This window comes from Oratosquilla oratoria, chromosome 15 (genome assembly GCF_046742065.1).
Source record: "Oratosquilla oratoria isolate Oo_2021 chromosome 15, ASM4674206v1, whole genome shotgun sequence".
Lineage (NCBI taxonomy): Eukaryota > Metazoa > Arthropoda > Malacostraca > Stomatopoda > Squillidae > Oratosquilla > Oratosquilla oratoria.
In genome coordinates, this window is record NC_134791.1 from 45,494,147 (window position 1) to 45,512,720 (window position 18,574).

An 18,574-nucleotide genomic window follows, 5' to 3' on the forward strand; every position below is an offset into this window, starting at 1 on the left:
TTCTTGTTAGACAATACCTGTTCTTGAATAAAAGAAATGTACATTTTACTGGAGAGAGAGAGAGAGAGAGAGAGAGAGAGAGAGAGAGAGAGAAAGAGAGAGAGAAAAAAAAAACTTACCTTTGGAAATTGTTAACGCAGGACTCCATTGGCTCCTGAGAATATCCAAACATATGGAACCATTGCTGTTAATATTTGGATGATAGATGCGAGTTGTGAATGCAACCTGTAAACAAAATTCTATTACAAACAATCCTTCTCGAAATCATAAAGTACATTAAAAGAATAAACATACAATTCAAAGGAATATTCTATTCCTATAGGTTTATATATATATATATATATATATATATATATATATATATATATATATATATACACACACACACACACATATACATATATATACACACACACACACACATATCCCTGAACAGGGAATGTCCAAATTGATGATTTTGCATGGAAGTTGTACCACTTCTGGCACGCCCACTTTTAGAAACAATAAAAACCAAAGGTTTATGGGAAGAAGTGCTCAAAGTTATAAAGTAAAGTGGGCATGCCAGAAGTGGTACAACTTCCATGCAAAATCATAAATTTGGACGTTCCCTGTTCAGGGATATATACATGAGGTCTGTTAGAAAAGTATCCAACTTTATTTATCTATTTATTTATTTCTTGAGCCAACCTTGAACCTTCGCGTGTATGCGTGAATCTTTTCCTGCCTGTCAATGGTCAGTTGCTGGCAAGCAGCATTTGCGTGATGTAATGTGTAGTGCTCTTGGCGGTTTTTCACTGCAAGGAAAATGACTAGGATTTGGTTTCCGGTTATACCTGTACACCCAAGACCTGCCACAAGTGATTATGGTATTCATGAAGTTGGGGTCACTGTTTGTGAAGTCCAGCATGTCCTGTGAGACTTCAACACGAAGTTGCCTTTACTCCGCCATGAGCAGATTTGGCACGAATTTCACTGCCACACTCTTCATGGCCAAATCTTCACCTTCATGAATACCATCATCACTGGTGACGAGTCCTGGGTGTACAAGTACGACCCAGAAACCAAATCCCAGTCGTCATTTACCTTGCAATGAAAAACTGCAGACATCACTCCATATCACCTCATGGAAATGCTGCTTGCCAGCAACTGACACTATCGACAGGAAGAAAAAAAAATTACGCATGCACACAAAAGTTCAAGGTTGGCTCATGCAAGTGTGCTTGATTCAAATACATTGTTTTGAAGAAAAAGAAAAGAAAAAAAAAAAAAAAAAAAAAAAAAAAAAAAATCTGATACATTTCTAACAGACCTTGTATATACACACGCACATATAGGTTGTATATATATATATATGTGTAAACAATACTGTAGGAACAAAAGACCAGTTAACTGAAATATTCAATAAATCGGTAGACACTGGTTTTGTTCCAACTGCTTGGAGGCAGGCAAACTTTGTTCCCGTTTTTAAGAAGGGAGATAGATCGTCTATATACAACTATAGGCCAATCAGTTTGACATCAGTTATAGGAAAAATGCTTGAATCAGTAATAGTAAATACACTCGGAGAACACATCGAAGGGCACAATTTAATTCGTGATTCACAGCATGGTTTCTCCAAGGGTAAGTCATGTGTGACTAATCTTCTATCCTTTTACACTAAAGTATATAAGGCGTCAGATAACAATGAAAATTATGATGTTATTTACCTTGACTTTAGCAAAGCGTTCGACAAGGCGCCACACCAGAGACTACTAAATAAAATCAAAGCCCATGGCATAGGAGGAAAAGTGTTAGAATGGATTAGAGCTTGGATTAGTAACAGAAAACAGTGGGTCACCATAAATGGAATAAAGTGTAGGTGGGGCAATGTTACTAGTGGGGTCCCCCAGGGCTCGGTTTTCGGTCCCTTATTGTTCATTATGTACATAAACGACTTAGATGATGGGATAAATAGTGATGTTAGTAAGTTTGCGGACGACACTAAAATAGGACGCCTAATTAGGTCAGGAGACGACGCCCAGATTCTGCAGGATGATCTTAATAAATTGTTACATGGTCGGTGAAATGGCAAACGAACTTCAATATCTCTAAGTGTAGTGTGTTAAACGTAGGGCTACACAACCCCGAAAATAGATACATACATACATATATCAAGGCCTCTTCCCCCTTACAAAAGAGGTAGCCAAAAAGGGAAAGGCATAAAATCATTCCCACCCATTCCATCCCTGAATAAACTCCACACCCCTCCACCCTCCCTCTTTTCTGAGCACCTCCTGGATGACGGGTCATCCCTGCACCTTGTCCACTGCCCTGGGGAGAAATCCCTTCGGGCTTCGTCAAATTTTGCTCACACATACTACCTCAACCCCCATCCCCCCGCCCATTCAACCTCATGCATCACATCATCATCCATCATAACTTCATCCATATACAACCATTCTCCATTCACCTGTCTTCTGTCCTCTCCCGTCCTTCCTCAACAAACATTCCCCTCTTCCCCAAAGCCCCCTTCACCCCATCCATCCACCTCATCCTAGGATGTCCCTTCATGTTCACTCCCTCCACATCTGCCTTCCATACCTCTTTTACTAGTCTTTCTTCACTCATTCTTTCCATGTGTCCAAACCATCCTAATACTCTTTCATCAACCCTGTCTCCCAACTCCCTTTCCACCCCCATTCTTCTCCTCACCTCCTCGTTTCTCACTCTATCTAGCCTAGTAACCCCCATCATACTTCTCAGACACCTCATCTCAAACACATTCAAACTACTCCTCTCTTCCTCTCTTATGTTCCATGTTTCTGCCCCATACAGTGCTGTTGGCACAATCACTCCATACAGTCTCCTCTTAGCATCCATTCCCAAATGTCTGTTCCTCATTACACTCTTCAATCCACCAAGGCATTTACTCGCTTCTCTCAATCTACATTCTACCTCCACCTTCACTCCATTTCCTGCCACATTTGCACCCAAGTATCTAAAACTATCCACTTCCTCCAGTCGCTCTCCCTTAATGCTCACTTCCAGTCTACTGCCACTTTCACCCCTTGTACATCTCATCACCTTACTTTTACCCACATTTATCTTTAGCTTTCTTCTATCACATACTCTCCCAAACTCTGTCACCAACTTCCTCAATCCCTCCTCTGATCCCACCACAAGTGCAGTGTCGTCAGCAAACAGCTGGCTCACCTCCCACTTTTCTCCATTTTCTTTAACCATCTCCAATCCCTGACCCACTACCCTTGCATTTACCTCTCGCACTAACCCATCCATGTATAAGTTGAACAGCCAGGGCGACATAACGCATCCTTGACAAAGTCCCACCTTTACCTCGAACCACTCACTGTCTCCATTTCTAATCCTGACACAAGCTCTACTACTCTCATAAAAACTCTTGACAGGTCCTAGAAGCTTTCCTCCTATCCCATATATCTGCATAACCTCCCACAGTGACTTTCTGTCTACCCTATTGTAAGCCTTTTCCAGATCCATAAAAGCCCAAAAAATATCCTTCCCCTTTCCTATAGCTTTCTCGCATATCTGTCTTACCACAAAGATCTGATCTACACAACCATTACCCATCCTAAATCCACACTGTTCCTCACCAATTACTCCCCCTGTTCCTCTCCTAATACTCTCAATCAAGATCATCCCATAAACCTTCCCAGCTACACTTAACAAGCTAATCCCTCTGTAACTACTACATTCACACTTGTCCCCTTCTCCCTTGTAAAGTGGAACTATACAGGCACTCCTCCAGTCCTTAGGCACCCTACCCTCTCTCCAGCAAACATTAAATAACCTCACCAGCCAGTCCACCATCGCTGTACCTCCTTTTTTTTTTTTAGACATTCTGCATGGCATCCATCCAGACCAGGTGCCTTACCTGCTTTCATCATCTTAACAACTGCCTTCACTTCATCCCTCCTTATTTCTCCTCCATTTTCCTCACTTATCACGGTCATTTTCTTAGCATTTCCAACTGCAACTATCTTTCCTTCCCTATCCTCCTTCGCATTTAGCAACTCCCTAAAATATTCTGCCCATCTTCCCCTCAGTGCCCTCTCTTCCATTATCATCTCTCCATCTGCACCTTTTACCTTTTCTTCTCTACTTGATTCGCCTCCTCTTCCTCTCTTAATTTCTTTCCAAAACATCTTTTTATTACTTTCAAAATTTTCTGTCATACTCTTACCCCACTTCACATCTGCTCTCCTCTTTGCATCCTTTACCTTTTGCTTTACTTCTCTTTTCTTTTCTTTTCTTTGTACCTCTCATGACTCTCTCGTCCTATTTTGTAACCAATCTGTGAAAGCTCGCTTCTTCTCTTCTACAACCTTCTTTGTTTCCTCCTCCCACCATTCACTACCCTTCCTTCTATTTCCTCCTGTTTTTTGTTCCACACACCATCCTTGCACACTTTGTGACTCCCTCCTTGAACCATCCCCATTTCTCCACACCTAGCTCTACTGTCCTTCACCCCCTCCCACTCCTCCCTCAGCTTCTTCTTGTACTCCTTTTCCTTTTCATTTAAAGAGTTCACTCGAAGCACCTCCCTACCTTTTGTCCCTTTCCTCTTTCTCCATCTATCCTCCACTCTCAACTTACCTTCCTTCCAAAAAATTATCTGATATTCCCCCACCCTCTCCCCTTAGCACATGTACATCCTTAACTCTTCCTATCATAGTCCTATTTAACACTACATAATCCATCAACGCTCTATCTACCACCCTTCCATCCACCACCCTCTCCCATGTGTACTTATGCTTGACTTTCTTCCGAAACATTGTATTTGCTATCATCAACTCTTTCAAGACACATTTCCACCATCAACTCTCCACTACGATTTTTTCCTGGAACTCCACATTTCCCAACCACTCCATCAATTGGACCATTTCCTACCCTAGCATTAAGGTCTCCCAGTACTATCACATTGACAGTTCTCCCTAGATCCTCTATGCACTCATTTAAATCTAACCAAAAGGCCTCCCTTTCTTCTACACTCTTCTCACTGCCAGGTCCATATGCACTTTCAAAGACCCACATCTCCTTTCCCAGTTTTACCTTCATCCACATTATCCTTGAGGAAACCTCCTTCCACTCCACTACACGTTTACCTATCTCTTCACTTACTAGAATAGCCACCCCTTCCCTCCCTCGCCCTCTCTTCACTCCTGATAACCTCCCACTTACACTCCCAAACTTACACTCACCCTTCCCTTTCAACTTAGTTTCACTCAAAGCCAAAGCTAGATAGAGTTTAATAATAACCTCTGCACTTCTATTCATTACTGTCCTAGCAATGAAGCCTAATGCACTGTTAGCTTTATTTCTGGCACTAATGCACTGCTTCCTGGTTTTAAGGTCCAGACTTACCAGAACTCCCAAGTCCCTCTCACACTCAGATTTTTCTAAGGGGAATGTCTGTTGAGGAAGGACGGGAGAGGACAGAAGACGGGTGAATGGAGAATGGTTGTATATGGATGATGTTGTGATTGCATGAGGTGGAATGGGTGGGGGGTGAGGTAGTATGTGTGAACAAAATTTGACGCAGCCCGAAGGGATTTCTCCCCGTCCTCTCCTTTTATGCATGGGGGGGACAGAAAGGGGGGGTTGCCAATTTAATGAAGCGGCCTTGCTGTGGATGTGCTGTGTCTTGCGACACTGCTTCTGACCCAGGGCAGTTGACAAGGTGCAGGGATGACCCATCATCCAGGAGGTGCTAAGATAAGAGGGAGGGTGGAGGGGTGTGGAGTGTATTCAGGGATGGAATGGGTGGGAATGATTTTATGCCTTTTCCTTTTTGGCTACCTCCCTTGTAAGGGGGAAAAAGCCTTGGTATATGTATGTATCTAGCGATAGTGCCATCCTTGACTATGGGGTACAGTTTTGGTCTCCGTCCTACAAAATGGACAAATTCACTAGAATCAGTACAGAGAAGAATGACCAAAATGATACATGGACTCAGAAATTTGCCTTACGAAGAGAGGCTTAGGCACCTAAACTTACACTCTCTGAAAAGACGTAGAGTGCGGGGTGATCTAATAGAAATGTTCAAGTGGATCAAAGGCTATAACAAGGATGAAGCAAACAAGGTCATCACATTAAAACAATAGGGCAGGACTCGAAGTAATGGGTATAAACTGGACAAATTTAGATTTAAGAAGGAAATAGGCAAGAATTGGTTTACTAATAGGGTGGTCCATGAATGGAATAAACTTAGTAACCATGTAGTAAGCACTGAAACTATCAGTTGTTTTAAAAAACGATTAGACAACTTTATGGATGGGGATGACAGGTGGTGATGGATATGGAGCTGCCTAGTGTAGGCCTTATGGTCTCTTGCAGTCTCCTTTATTCTTATATTATGTTCACTGAAATCACCCGAGCATATGAAAGGAATTGGTGCTGTATTTGACTTAAGGGGGTACGCGACACCTGGAGGTCATTTTCTAAACTATTTAGAGTAAAGAGCTGAAACTTCTCAGGTAAACAGGTATCTATGTTGCCTACATTTTAGGTGAAACAGAATGATGTATGTAAACATGTACATATGTACACATGTACGTATACCAGTAGAAACATTTAAAAGTGCACAGCACCATAATACATGGACCAATTTGTTTTATATTTTGGCTATGATTAGTCAGTAGGCACACCTAGGGCTGGTCATTGAGTAATTGAACAATTTCCTTTATACTTTTGCATACAGGCATTTCAATTTTAATGTCCGGCAAAAATCGTGAAAAATAATTTTTTTTTGGTCGTTTCCATTATTACTCCGAACTCTTTCATCCTATTCAAAATATTCGAACGATCGGCCCTAGCAGTTACTAAAACTAATATTCCCTGTAAGTTTCATTTAAATCTGATGTATTTTAGATTTTTTATGATTAAAAAAAAAAAAAAAAAAAAAAGTAAAAAAATATCGAATGGAGATATGGCAACTTGAAATATAAATATATCTGTACCTTGCTTATAGTTTCACCAATTTGACTGATTTTTTCATGGCTTAATTCTTATTATATAATGAGTAAGTACAGTACAAATAAACATATTTTAATTATAAGTACTTTAAATACTGAAAAACTAAAGTATAAGCATATCACAGTAGTGACGACGCACAGACGACACCATCATATAATTTGCTTTTTTGCACCTTTGGCAGTTTCTTCATATGAAACCTCACTGCCGAGGGTCTTCAGGGTATCTAAATCATTGGAAAGAGGTTTATTTTCCAGCAGTGGGCGCCTTCTCTTTCCTCATCAGATTCCCCTCACCAATCTATGTTGGTAGGGCACCCCCTCTAGCATCATATGATGTCCCTTCTTCTCTCTTCTTCCTGTATAGCCTTGATCTTTTTCCTCTTGCTTTCTTCTTTGGATTTAATCTTCCTCTTTGAATTTAGTCTAATGTTGTCCTTTACCTCTGTCACTGTCACAGAGGTGCAGGTGAGGGCAGTGGTGGAGTGAGAGGTGGTGAGGTCTTGGCTAGTCGTCTTTGACTGCGGTTTTTTGTCATTGTGGATGTTCTTTTGTTCTTTTTGCTACCCATGATGACTGTACTAAAGAGTAATATGTACTAGCTAAAGTAATAGATTGCAATGAGAGCTCATGAGACATGCGCACTTTTCCTTTCAGAGCTAGCCGGTAACTGACGCTTAGCTTCGCTCAAAGTTAGCAAAACTTCTCCCTCCACCTTCCTCCCTTCCCCTCCACTATCGTACTGGCCATTGAAGCACTAGGCGAGCGTAAATTCAATCAAATTTCAACGTTATTCGATGCGCCTGAAGGTCCTAAATGGCACGCCTCTCTCTAGTGTGGGTTGCGCCTTTAACTCTGTCCCTTTAAACCTCACCCAAGACCTTTAAATTGCGCGCGGCTGGAAAATTATTTGTCGGGATTTATTTCTAAATGGTATACGAACATTTTGAACACAGTTTTGAAAAATGCCATATCTTGACCAAATTCACCCCCCCAGGTGTCGCGTACCCCCTTAATAGATTATATTATTCAGCACTTCAGCTACACATGTGCAAACGTGTATTTACCTAGTTACATTCTACAGGAAGGTGTGTGTGTGTGTGCACGTGCATATTTACTTAGTTGTACCCAGTTGTATTTTACGGGATGAGAGCTATACTCGTAGTGACCCGTTTTCGTATCTCTCTGCATCCAGTTTATTCTTAAAATATTGTATAGTTTTAGCACTCACTGTTTCTCATTTTAGTTTGTTCCAGACATCAATCACTATGTGATAAGCTATTCTTTATCCAATCTCTTCTGTAACTGTCCTTCTTTAGCTTCTTTTTGTGTCTTGTTTTTCTTCTGTTCCATTTTAATAAGTAGTCTCTATCAATAATTTCTATCCCTTTCATAATTCTGTAAATGGTCAACAAATCACCTCTCTTCTCTATTCCAGTTTTGATAGATGTAATTTATCCAATTTTTTTTTTTTTTCACATGTAAAATTTGATAGTGTAGGTGCCATTTTTATTGGTGCTTTGAATTCCTTTTTTTTTTTTTTTTTGCTAGGTGCCCATAGTGTTGCAGCATACTCTAGTTTAGGTCTTATTAGTGCAACCACTATCTATTCTCTTTACCATTTCTTCATCCATGTAGTTGAGGGCCACGTTAATTGGTCTTAAGTTAAAAGTATCTCCAACTAATTTATTGACATGTTTATCAGGTGTCAAGTCACTTGAGATAATCACTCCCAGGTCCCTTTCTGAATACTTTTTTTTACTTCCTTGTTACCAATTTTATAATTACCCGATATTCTATTTTTTGCTTTTTCCAAATTCCATTACACTACCTTAATGTTAAGTTCATTTCACACCTGACTCCATTCCCATATTTTGTCCAGGTCTTCTTGTAGCAATCTGCAATCTTCTTCTGTAATCTTCTCTTGAGTAATTTGGCATTGTCAGCAAAGTTCATGTAACACTTCACTCCCTCACTGCACCTTTTGTTATACCAACACTTTATATAAATCTCTTTTTGCTTCTTCTTTGGTACATATTTATCAATTCCTTCCTTGTACTTTTCTTTGAGTATGTTCTATTTGTCTTCCATCTTTGTTTCCACTTTGGAGAATTTATCCCAGTTTATGTATGTGTGTGTGTATTTACCTAGTTGTATTTTACGGGAAGGGGAGCTATGCTCGTGGTGTCCCGTTTTCATATCTCGTTTTATCTAAACTATTTTTAAATTCATGTATTGTTTTTGCACACACCACTTTCTCATCTAACTTGTTCCAACTGTCTATTACTCTGTGAGGAAAGCTGTTCTTTTTCACATCTCTTCTATAGCTGTCTTTTTTTTATTTTCTTTCCATGTCCTCTCATCCCATTTTATCAGATTCTCTCCATCAGTAATTTCTATGCCTTTCATAATTCTGTAAATAGCTATCAAATCTCCTCTCTCTCTTCTTTGCTCTAGTGTCTGTAGTTCAAGTTTTGCTAGTCTCTCTTCATATGATAGTTTTGAGAGTGTAGGTGCCAATTTTGTAATTGCTCTTTGTATTCTTTCAAGTTTTTTTTATACATTTTTTTGTACTTGACCATATCATTGCTGCATATTCCAATCTTGGTCTTATCAGGGTGATTAGAATTTTCTTCACCATTTCTTCATCCACGTATGTAAATGCAACTTTGATTGTTCTTACTAAATTATAGGTTTCTCCAAAAATCTTATTTATATGTTTCTCAGGTGACATATTATTCATAACAATGACTCCCAGGTCTTTTTAATTTTCTACTTTTTTTATTCCTTCTTCTCCCAATTTATATGATCTTGTTATTCTGTTTTTACTTTTTCCAAATTCCATTATACTACACTTCTTTGTATTGAACTCCATCTCCCACTTCCTACTCCATTCCTGTACTATATTTAGATCTCTTTGTAGTGATTCACAATCTTCTTCCGTGTTCACTTTTTTCAATAGTTTTGCATCATCTGCAAAGAAGCTCATATAGCTTTCAATTCCTTCATCCATATCATTAATATATATAGCAAACATTATTGGGGCCAGAACCGTTCCTTGTGGAACACCGCTTATTACTTCATCCCATTTTGAGTGTTGGTCTCTTATCACTCTTTTTCTTTCTTGCAAAAAGTCTTCCATCCAATTTAGCAGTTTGCCCTGTATTCCTCCTTCAGTTTCTAATTTCTTAAGCAACTTGTGTACTTTGTCAAAAGCTTTTTTTAGGTCTAGAAATGCACAATCAGCCCATCCATCTCTTTCTTGTATTATATCTATTAGCCTTGAATAGAAACATATTAAATTGGTGACGCATGATCGTCCTTGTCTGAATCCAAATTGCCTTGGATTTAGCAAGTTTTTTTTTTCTAAATATTTTACCCATCTACTTTTGACAATTCTTTCACAAATTTTTGCTATTGTACTTGTTAGAGGGACTGGCCTATAGTTGTTAGAGTCTTCTTTATTTCCCCCTTTATATATAGGTACTATATTTGCGTTTTTCCAATCTTCTGGAACTTTACCTTCTTTCAAGGAACTGTTTATTATGCTATGTATTATGTCTGCTAGTTCATTCCTGCATTCTTTCAGAATCCAGTTTGCTATTTCATCTGGTCCATGCGATTTTCTGACATCAAGATTAGTACTCAAGTGGTTCAATATTTCATTCTTTGTTACTTCTATTTCTTTCATAGGGGGGACTCTCTCTTTCCATTCAATCTCTTCAGGTTGTATGTTCTCCCTTGTAAACACATTTAAAATGTTTGTTCATAATTTCCGCCATTTCAATTTCCTCTGTGTATTCAACTCCTCCTTGTCTTAATTTCTCCAAATCTTGTTTGTTTTTCAGTTTGTTGTTTACAAATCTGTAGAATAGTTTTGGTTGATCTTTACATTTTTCTATGACATCTTTTTCATATTTTCTCTTTTCCTCTCTGCACGCTTGTACATATTCATTTCTATAACAAGTATATATTTTCCATTTTTCTGGTCTTCTGTTTTTCTTCCATTTGGCTCTCTTTTGTCTTTTATCTCCCTACAACTTTTGTTGTACCAGCACTTTACATATTCTTTTTCTTGTTTTTGTCTTGGGACATACTTTTCTACTCCTTTTTTTATAGATTTTTGTCAAAATATTCCATTTCTCTTCTACTGTTGTATCTTCTTTGTGTATTCTTTCCCAGTTTTCATTTTGGAAGAATTCTCTTATATCAAAATTTGCTTTTTCATACATCAATCTTCCTTTTCTATATTGTTCATTTCTTTTCATGTATTTTTTCTCATTAGTTCTAAGTTCTATCAATATGTGGTCACTTTTGCTTATTGGTGCCTGGTATTCTATCTTTTCCACTATTTCAGGTTCTGATGTGATTATTAGGTCTAGTCTCGATGGTTCTTCTTCATTTCTATACCTAGTGTTCTCTTGGATCCATTGTGTCATTGTGTGGTCAGTAATCATCTCAAGTAGAACACTTCCCCATGAGTCTTCTCCACCCTTTACGGTCATCTCTTCCCAGCATATTTCTTTGCAATTATAGTCGCCCATCATAACTATTCTTCCTACATCTTCCATTATCTTGTTTAGTGTTATTCTTGTGTCTTCTAACATGCTTTTATGTTCATTCTCTTCCCATGAGGCTGTTTTTGGGGGCACATAGTTTATTACAAACTTTCTGCTCTTCTTATCTCTATCTTCTACTTCTATCATGATCATCTCTACTCTATTGTTCCCATATGTGACGCTCTTCACGTTTATATCCTTCTTAGTCAGGAACATAACTCCACCCCCTTGTTTTTTCTCTCCGTTTCTAATCCAATAATTATATGCATTGTGTCCTATGCTGTTGGGTGGTAGTGGACCTTTTAATTTTGTCTCAACAATTCCCATTATGTTCGGATCTTTTTCTTTCAGATATTTGTTCAGTTCATTCAGTCATGTTATTAATCCATCTATATTTGTGTAGGATACTTTTAACTTTGTTATTTCCATTGTATTCTCTGTTTCTTTTGTGTTTCTCTCTGTTATTTTCCATTGCTTCAATTTCATATTCACTACTCTCCAGTAGAATTCTTGTTTTTCTGTCTCCGTTCTGGTCTCGTTTTTTTTCTTAGCTTCATGTCTTTTCCTTATTTCCTCCTCTCTTTCCTCTTTATTCATTTCCCTTTTTATATTGTTCACTTGTTGTTAGTTTCCCTGTTTTGGACAAGATATTCTCTGCCGTCGTTTGTGACCTGAATTTAATCTTAATTGGTCTGGTCTTGTCTGTACTATATTTCTCGAGTCTGAATTTCTCTTCGATTTGTTTCATTATTTCTGGCTCATCTTCCTTAACTAATTCTAGTAAGTTTCTTACTTTTTCATTTTCCTCTTTGATTCTTGTGGTTCTATCTGGGTTATGTTTCTCTTCCATTCCTAATATAATTATACATTTCTTTTTGTCTGCTAAGTCTCTTACAATATTCTCCTGCTGTCTCATCACTTTGATAACTGAGTCTTCAGTTTGTTCTTTCATTTGCTGTTTAATTATATCAGAAAATGCAACTTTACTATTTTCTTGTATCTTCCTCCACCCCTCTGCCTCTTTTGCTATTGTTTCTTTATTGTCTCTATTGTTCTTTTTTAATTCTTCATTCTCCACTTTTACTTCTCTTAACTGTCTTTTTAGGTCTTCTATTTCATCAGTTAAGTTTTTGTTCGCCTTCTCTAGTTCTTCCAATTTTTCAAACTTCTCGGCAATTTTTGACATCTTGCCAAACCTAATCTCCCAATGCTCAGTCATTTGTTCAAGTTTTTCCTCCAGTTTTGTCAGTCGGGGGAGGTTGGTATCCGCCCCCCCTCATTAAATCCTTGAAAATTATCCTCACCTTCCATTGAACTGCTTTTATCTATGTTTCTGATCTTTACAATTTTGTTAGTCCCATCATCGAGATCCAAGTCATCCGTTCGGCGTTTGTTTACAATCCGCCTTGACTCTTGGACCAAGTCCTCCCCTTCCTCAATTCCTTCCATTTCCCTCAATATCCCTTCCCTATCACTTCCCCACTATTCCACGAGCACTCCCCTTCCCTATAAATACAAAAGGCACTTCTCTGGATGTTGAGATCCACGTAGTTTTTCCTTTTTCTTTGGAACACCAGTTCTCGCCGTCCATTCGGTGAAAGGGTGTGTGTGTGTGTGTGTATTTACCTAGTTTACCTAGTTGTATTTACCTAGTTGTATTTTACGGGAAGGGGAGCTATGCTCGTGGTGTCCCGTCTTCATATCTCATTTTATCTAAACTATTTTTAAATTCATGTATTGTTTATGCACACACCAACTGTCAATTACTCTGAGGAAAGCTGTTCCTTTTCAGATCTCTTCTATAGCTGTCTTTCTTGATTTTCTTTCCGTGCCCTCTTGTATTTCTATCATCCCATTTTATCAGATTCTCTATCAATAATTTCTATGCCTTTCATGATTCTGTAAATAGCTATCAAATCTCCTCTCTTCTTTGCTCTAGTGTCTGTAGTTCAAGTTTTGCTAGTCTCTCTTGTGTGTGTGTGTGTGTGTGTGTGTGTGTGTGTGTGTGTGTAGCAAGCATATTTATATATACCATACACACAAACAACTGAACCCTCCACTATCACACCTAATTGTTGCATCTATCACTGCCCAGTACCCGAAATTGCGATAGCCGAACAGAAGAACCTATAATTCAAACTGACACTAGGACCTCCAAGCTGTCATTTTGTCACATTTTGCCCATTTTTATACCATATAATAGTAATAAAATGAAGAAATAATACAGTATAAAAAAAAAATTAATCAAGAATTATAACAGCAACATAGGTTTTGGTAAATTCTATGCACTGTTGACTCGTTTATTCCAAACTTTTTTCCCAACATCACGCTTAGTTTCTCCTTTGTCAATCATCACAATTTCTAACTACTAAGTATAGGTTAAGTTCCTTCTCTTTTTAACTTTCTGCACAGGTGCTGCAGTATTCTGCTGGGCAATGGTGGGGGGACGGGATGGAGGTAACTACGCTATTGTTGTGCAGTAGCCACAAATGCAAGTTGGACACTAGGATACTGCTTTGCCTTTGCGGCTGACTGGTATCATGGGCTGAATGCATTTGTAGATAAAATAAACAATATCTAATTCCTCATTATCAAAAACAAATTATTCCAAAGGACAAAAGCTGAAAAGCAAACAATAACTTATTGAAATATTAAAAATGTCAACTTAAAATTTAAGAAAATCAGAAATACAAAAATCGACCTATTTAAGAAAACTAAATTTCCGAATAGCCTACTCATGGAATCAATGAATATATTAATTGTATTAATGATAATGGTAAATTACTGTTTTCAAAACATTTGTAGATTTCTGGCTTACATAAATAATAAAACTGTGGAGTCTACAACCCTATACTGAAGGATTACCTATCACTCTTGCAGCCGAAGTAAATGATCAAAATCGATGAAAGAAATTTGATCTTGCATCAACTTGAGCTGAAAAAGCTAGTTCTCAGTCAAAAATATAAAACGATGGGAGTAAAAGTTGCATCTGTTCTTTTATGTGGTTTACTGAATATTTACATTTTGAATCCCATAACAGAAATTAATGTGAAAGTCAAAATAATCAACAACCTCAAAAGACATAGGAACATACACAGGACAATAAAAATGCAGTTCTTCCATTATCAAGCAGAAATAAACTAAAATAATTTTCAAACTGTCTAGTCATGGAACCATTAATTCTATCATTTGAAACTAATGAGCAGCGAAAAAAATACACGGGAGCGATGAGCGATTTCGCTCGGGAAAGTTCCAATGTCGCTCTCGCAAATCCAATAGCGGGAGCGATCCCCCACAAAAAAACACTCCCGCGGCAAGATTCAACATTCTTCATGCATTATCCATCATTTGGCAATCCCTGAATCCCATCACCATTGATGAAAGGATCAGAGCAAACACAACTTACCCATGATCAATCACTGCATTATCAATCGATATCATTAACGCAACGCATCGATCAACTTTAATTTCTTGATGTACGTACGTATGTGTATGCGGTATAGCTGCTAGAGTTCAATGGTTTACCTAGCCTAGCTTCGTATCAGCTGCATGCGCGCATATACCAGTACATGTTGACTAGACTTTACACAACTATCGTGCTACATAATGTCACTAGTTGCGAATTGCATGGCACCTGTATGCAGGGAAGTTCATTGGTTGCATGCAGCTAGCTGCCCAATCAACGCGCTGACTACATGTACAATGCACCATTGACTAAATAACAGTAACTGGATCGAATCATCAAAAATTCAAAGTGCAAGAGTTAAAGAGTGAGTAAAACTGATTAAAAGAGCTAGTGTAAACTGAGCATTGAGAATGAGAAGTTGAGAACTACATGCTAATGGATTAATCAAATAATCATATAAACAGGTTTAACCTATTAGGTTGTTATAACTAGATTAATATCAAGTAATGAAAATTACATAGTGACCTTGTACTGCTACCATAGAAGACCTGCATAGTACTATGCAGAACAGCAGAAACTCAGAAACTACTAATTTTATTCTACAAAAATCTGCAAGTGGATCTTATACAACTTAAGGAAACTCAGTAATTTGCATAATATTGAAATCCATTAACTAATTTGACATGTTTGTATCAATACATTAAAATAATAACCTGTAAATTTGCATGCATCTTATTCTCCACCCCCCCCAAAAAAAAAAAAAAAAAAAAAAAAAAAAAAAAAAAAAAAAAAAATTATTATATATATATATATTTGAAAGAAATCGAACCTGCAAAAACATGGCTCTGGAAGTATCAAAAATGACTGGTGGGAAAAAAAAGGCTCCGTAAAATAAAACAGTATATATATATTTTTTCCTGCTAATGAGTGTTAAACCACCACCAGTATACTGGCCATATAGTAATAATAATAATATACATATACCAAAGGCTTTTCCCCCCTTACATGGGGGGGTAGCCAAAAAGAAAAAGGCATAGAAACCACTCCCACCCATTCCATTTCCTATATATTCCACTCTCCTCCACCCTGTTATCTTGGCACCTCCTGGATGGGTCATCCCTGCATCCTGTCCACTGCCCTGGGTCAGTAACAGTGTCGTAAGACACAGCACATCCACAGCAAGGCCGCTTCACAAATTCGGCAACCCCCCCTCTCCGTCCCCTCATGCAGAAGAAAAGATGGGGAGAAATCCCTTCGGGCTGTGTCAATTTTTCTCATACATACTTCCTCACCCCCCCCATCCCCCACCCACTCACCCTCATGCATCGCAGCATCATCCATACACAACCCTTCTCCATTCACCCCTATCTCCTGTCCTTCCTCCACAGACATTCCTCTCTTTTGTAATGCCCCTTTCACCCCCATCCACCCCTCTCATCCTAGGACACCCCCTCATATTCACTCCTTCCACTCTGCCTTCCACACTTCTTTTACTAATCTTTCTTCACTTGTTCTTTCCATGTGTCCAAACCATCCCAATACTCTTTCATCACCCTATCTCCCAGCTCCCTTTCCACCCGTTCTCCTCCTCACCTCCTCATTTCTCACTCTATCAAGCCTAGTAACCCCCATCATACTTTTCAGACATTTCATCTCAAACACATTCAAACTCCTTCTCTCTTCCTCTCTTATGCTGTTGATAATGATAAAAAAAATAGAATTGATATAATATAGAGAGAACATTGAACTTATTGTAAAGATTGCAACACCAACAATTGGGGAAATATGTGAACTATTTCTCAGTAAAAGTATATAAAGAAACTCAACTATTAAGGGATGTATTAACCTGGGAGTTTTTGAATGACAGGTGTGATAGCAGTAATTTCATGTGCAATATGTGCAGCTTTTTAAGTATGTGCAATAGAGGGTCAAGTGTATGTCATATACTGTACTTTATGGCATAAAAAACACTTGCCAGTCCCCCCTGATCAGTAATACCTAGAGATGTCTCAACACACTCCTATCAATGGCTAGCCTGAGATTACCTTACAGAATCAAAATAATGGTAAAACACAAACCTAAAAAAACATAACATTGTGTCCAAAGAGAAATATATCACACAATAAGGCTAAAAAAGAAAAACGATCTTTACATACAGTTGACACATTCAGTACTGAACTTGTTTTAACCATTAAATGCTTAAAAAAAAAAAGTGCATATTTTATGCCATAAAATACAATATACGAGAATATGTGTTTGTTTGTGTCATATACATACATATATATTATTCTGCTTATGTAACCTGAGTATGTTTTTTATTATTCTAACACCTTATCCCAGAACCTCAGCATGAATCATATTGCATACTCAGAAAATATACGCAAAAAATTTCAAGATGAGAGTGAGGGAGGAGGGGAGTGGAATATATAGGAAATGGAATGGGTGGGAGTGGTGTTTACGTCTTTTTCTTTTTGGCTACTCTGTGTAGGGGGAAAAAGCCTTTGGTATATGTATATATGTATGTCTATATATACACACACACAGTGGAACCCCACCATTCGTCCGCCTCTCTACTCATCCAACTTGTTCAAGTAAAATTCATCTCGTCATTTGTATGCTTGCCCCGTGATTCGGACAGCGTCACCTTGTTACTAGCTGCGCCACGTGGTTGCTTCAGCTCAGTCTCGTGCTAACTTCTGTACACTACGCATCATCCACGCAAGCTTCGTGAAACTTTGTGCTACTTTGCCATTTTTTTTTTTATTAAAATTAGTGCAGCAATGGGTCCAAAAAAAGATTAGTGATTCAACCAAGCCTAAAAGGGTCTGGAACGGATTAATCCAATTTACATTATATCTTATGGGAAAAAATTATTTACCATTCGAACAGCCTCCTGGATTGGATTTTGTATGAATAGCGAGGTTCCACTGTATATATGGTATGGTGATATGGTTTAATGCCACAAACTCCTCCCATCGGAAGGCTAGGACGGTGCCCCTTACAGAGGACTTTGTAGCGAGGAATTTAATGAACCATGCCCTTGGTTCAACTTCGCCCGTGGCAGGATTTGAACCGCCATCCCCTCGACCTTTGCCGCAAGTAACGACCCCCTAACCCACTCAGCCAGCGAGCTTCATACATACATAAAAAACATGTCGGTAACTATCTCAAATCATCTAAGCATTGTATTTCAGCCTCTGAGAAAGCAAATAAGATTCTAGGACTGATTGTGCAATCTTTTGACTTCAAATGTACATCTCTCATAAACATACATACATACATATACCAAGGCTTTTTCCCCCTTACAAGGGAGGTAGCCAAAAAGGAAAAGGCATAAAATCATTCCCACCCATTTCATCCCTGAATACACTCCACACCCCTCCACCCTCCCTCTCATCTTAGCACCTCCTGGATGAGATAGGTAAACGTGTAGTGGAGTGGAAGGAGGTTTCCTCAAGGATAATGTGGATGAAGGTGAAACTGGGAAAGGAGATGTGGTTTTTTGTAAGTGCATATGGGCCTGGCAGTGAGAAGAGTGTAAAAGAAAGGGAGGCTTTTTGGATAGATTTAAATGAGTGGATAGAGGATTTAGGGAGAAATATCGATGTAATAGAACTGGGAAA

The 18,574-nt window shown here is 38.4% G+C and overlaps 1 protein-coding gene across 6 annotated transcripts in view; it reads right to left on the reverse strand.

The window, feature by feature from the left end:
• The window catches only part of eff (ubiquitin-conjugating enzyme E2 eff), a 71,416-nt gene that overhangs the window by 17,581 nt on the left and 35,261 nt on the right, over positions 1 to 18,574 (reverse strand). For all 6 annotated transcript variants that reach the window (XM_076198867.1, XM_076198866.1, XM_076198869.1 and 3 more), the window contains one exon: positions 120 to 225. In XM_076198867.1, coding sequence (XP_076054982.1) covers positions 120 to 225 — 106 coding nt within the window. The remainder of the gene's footprint in view (positions 1 to 119; positions 226 to 18,574) is intronic.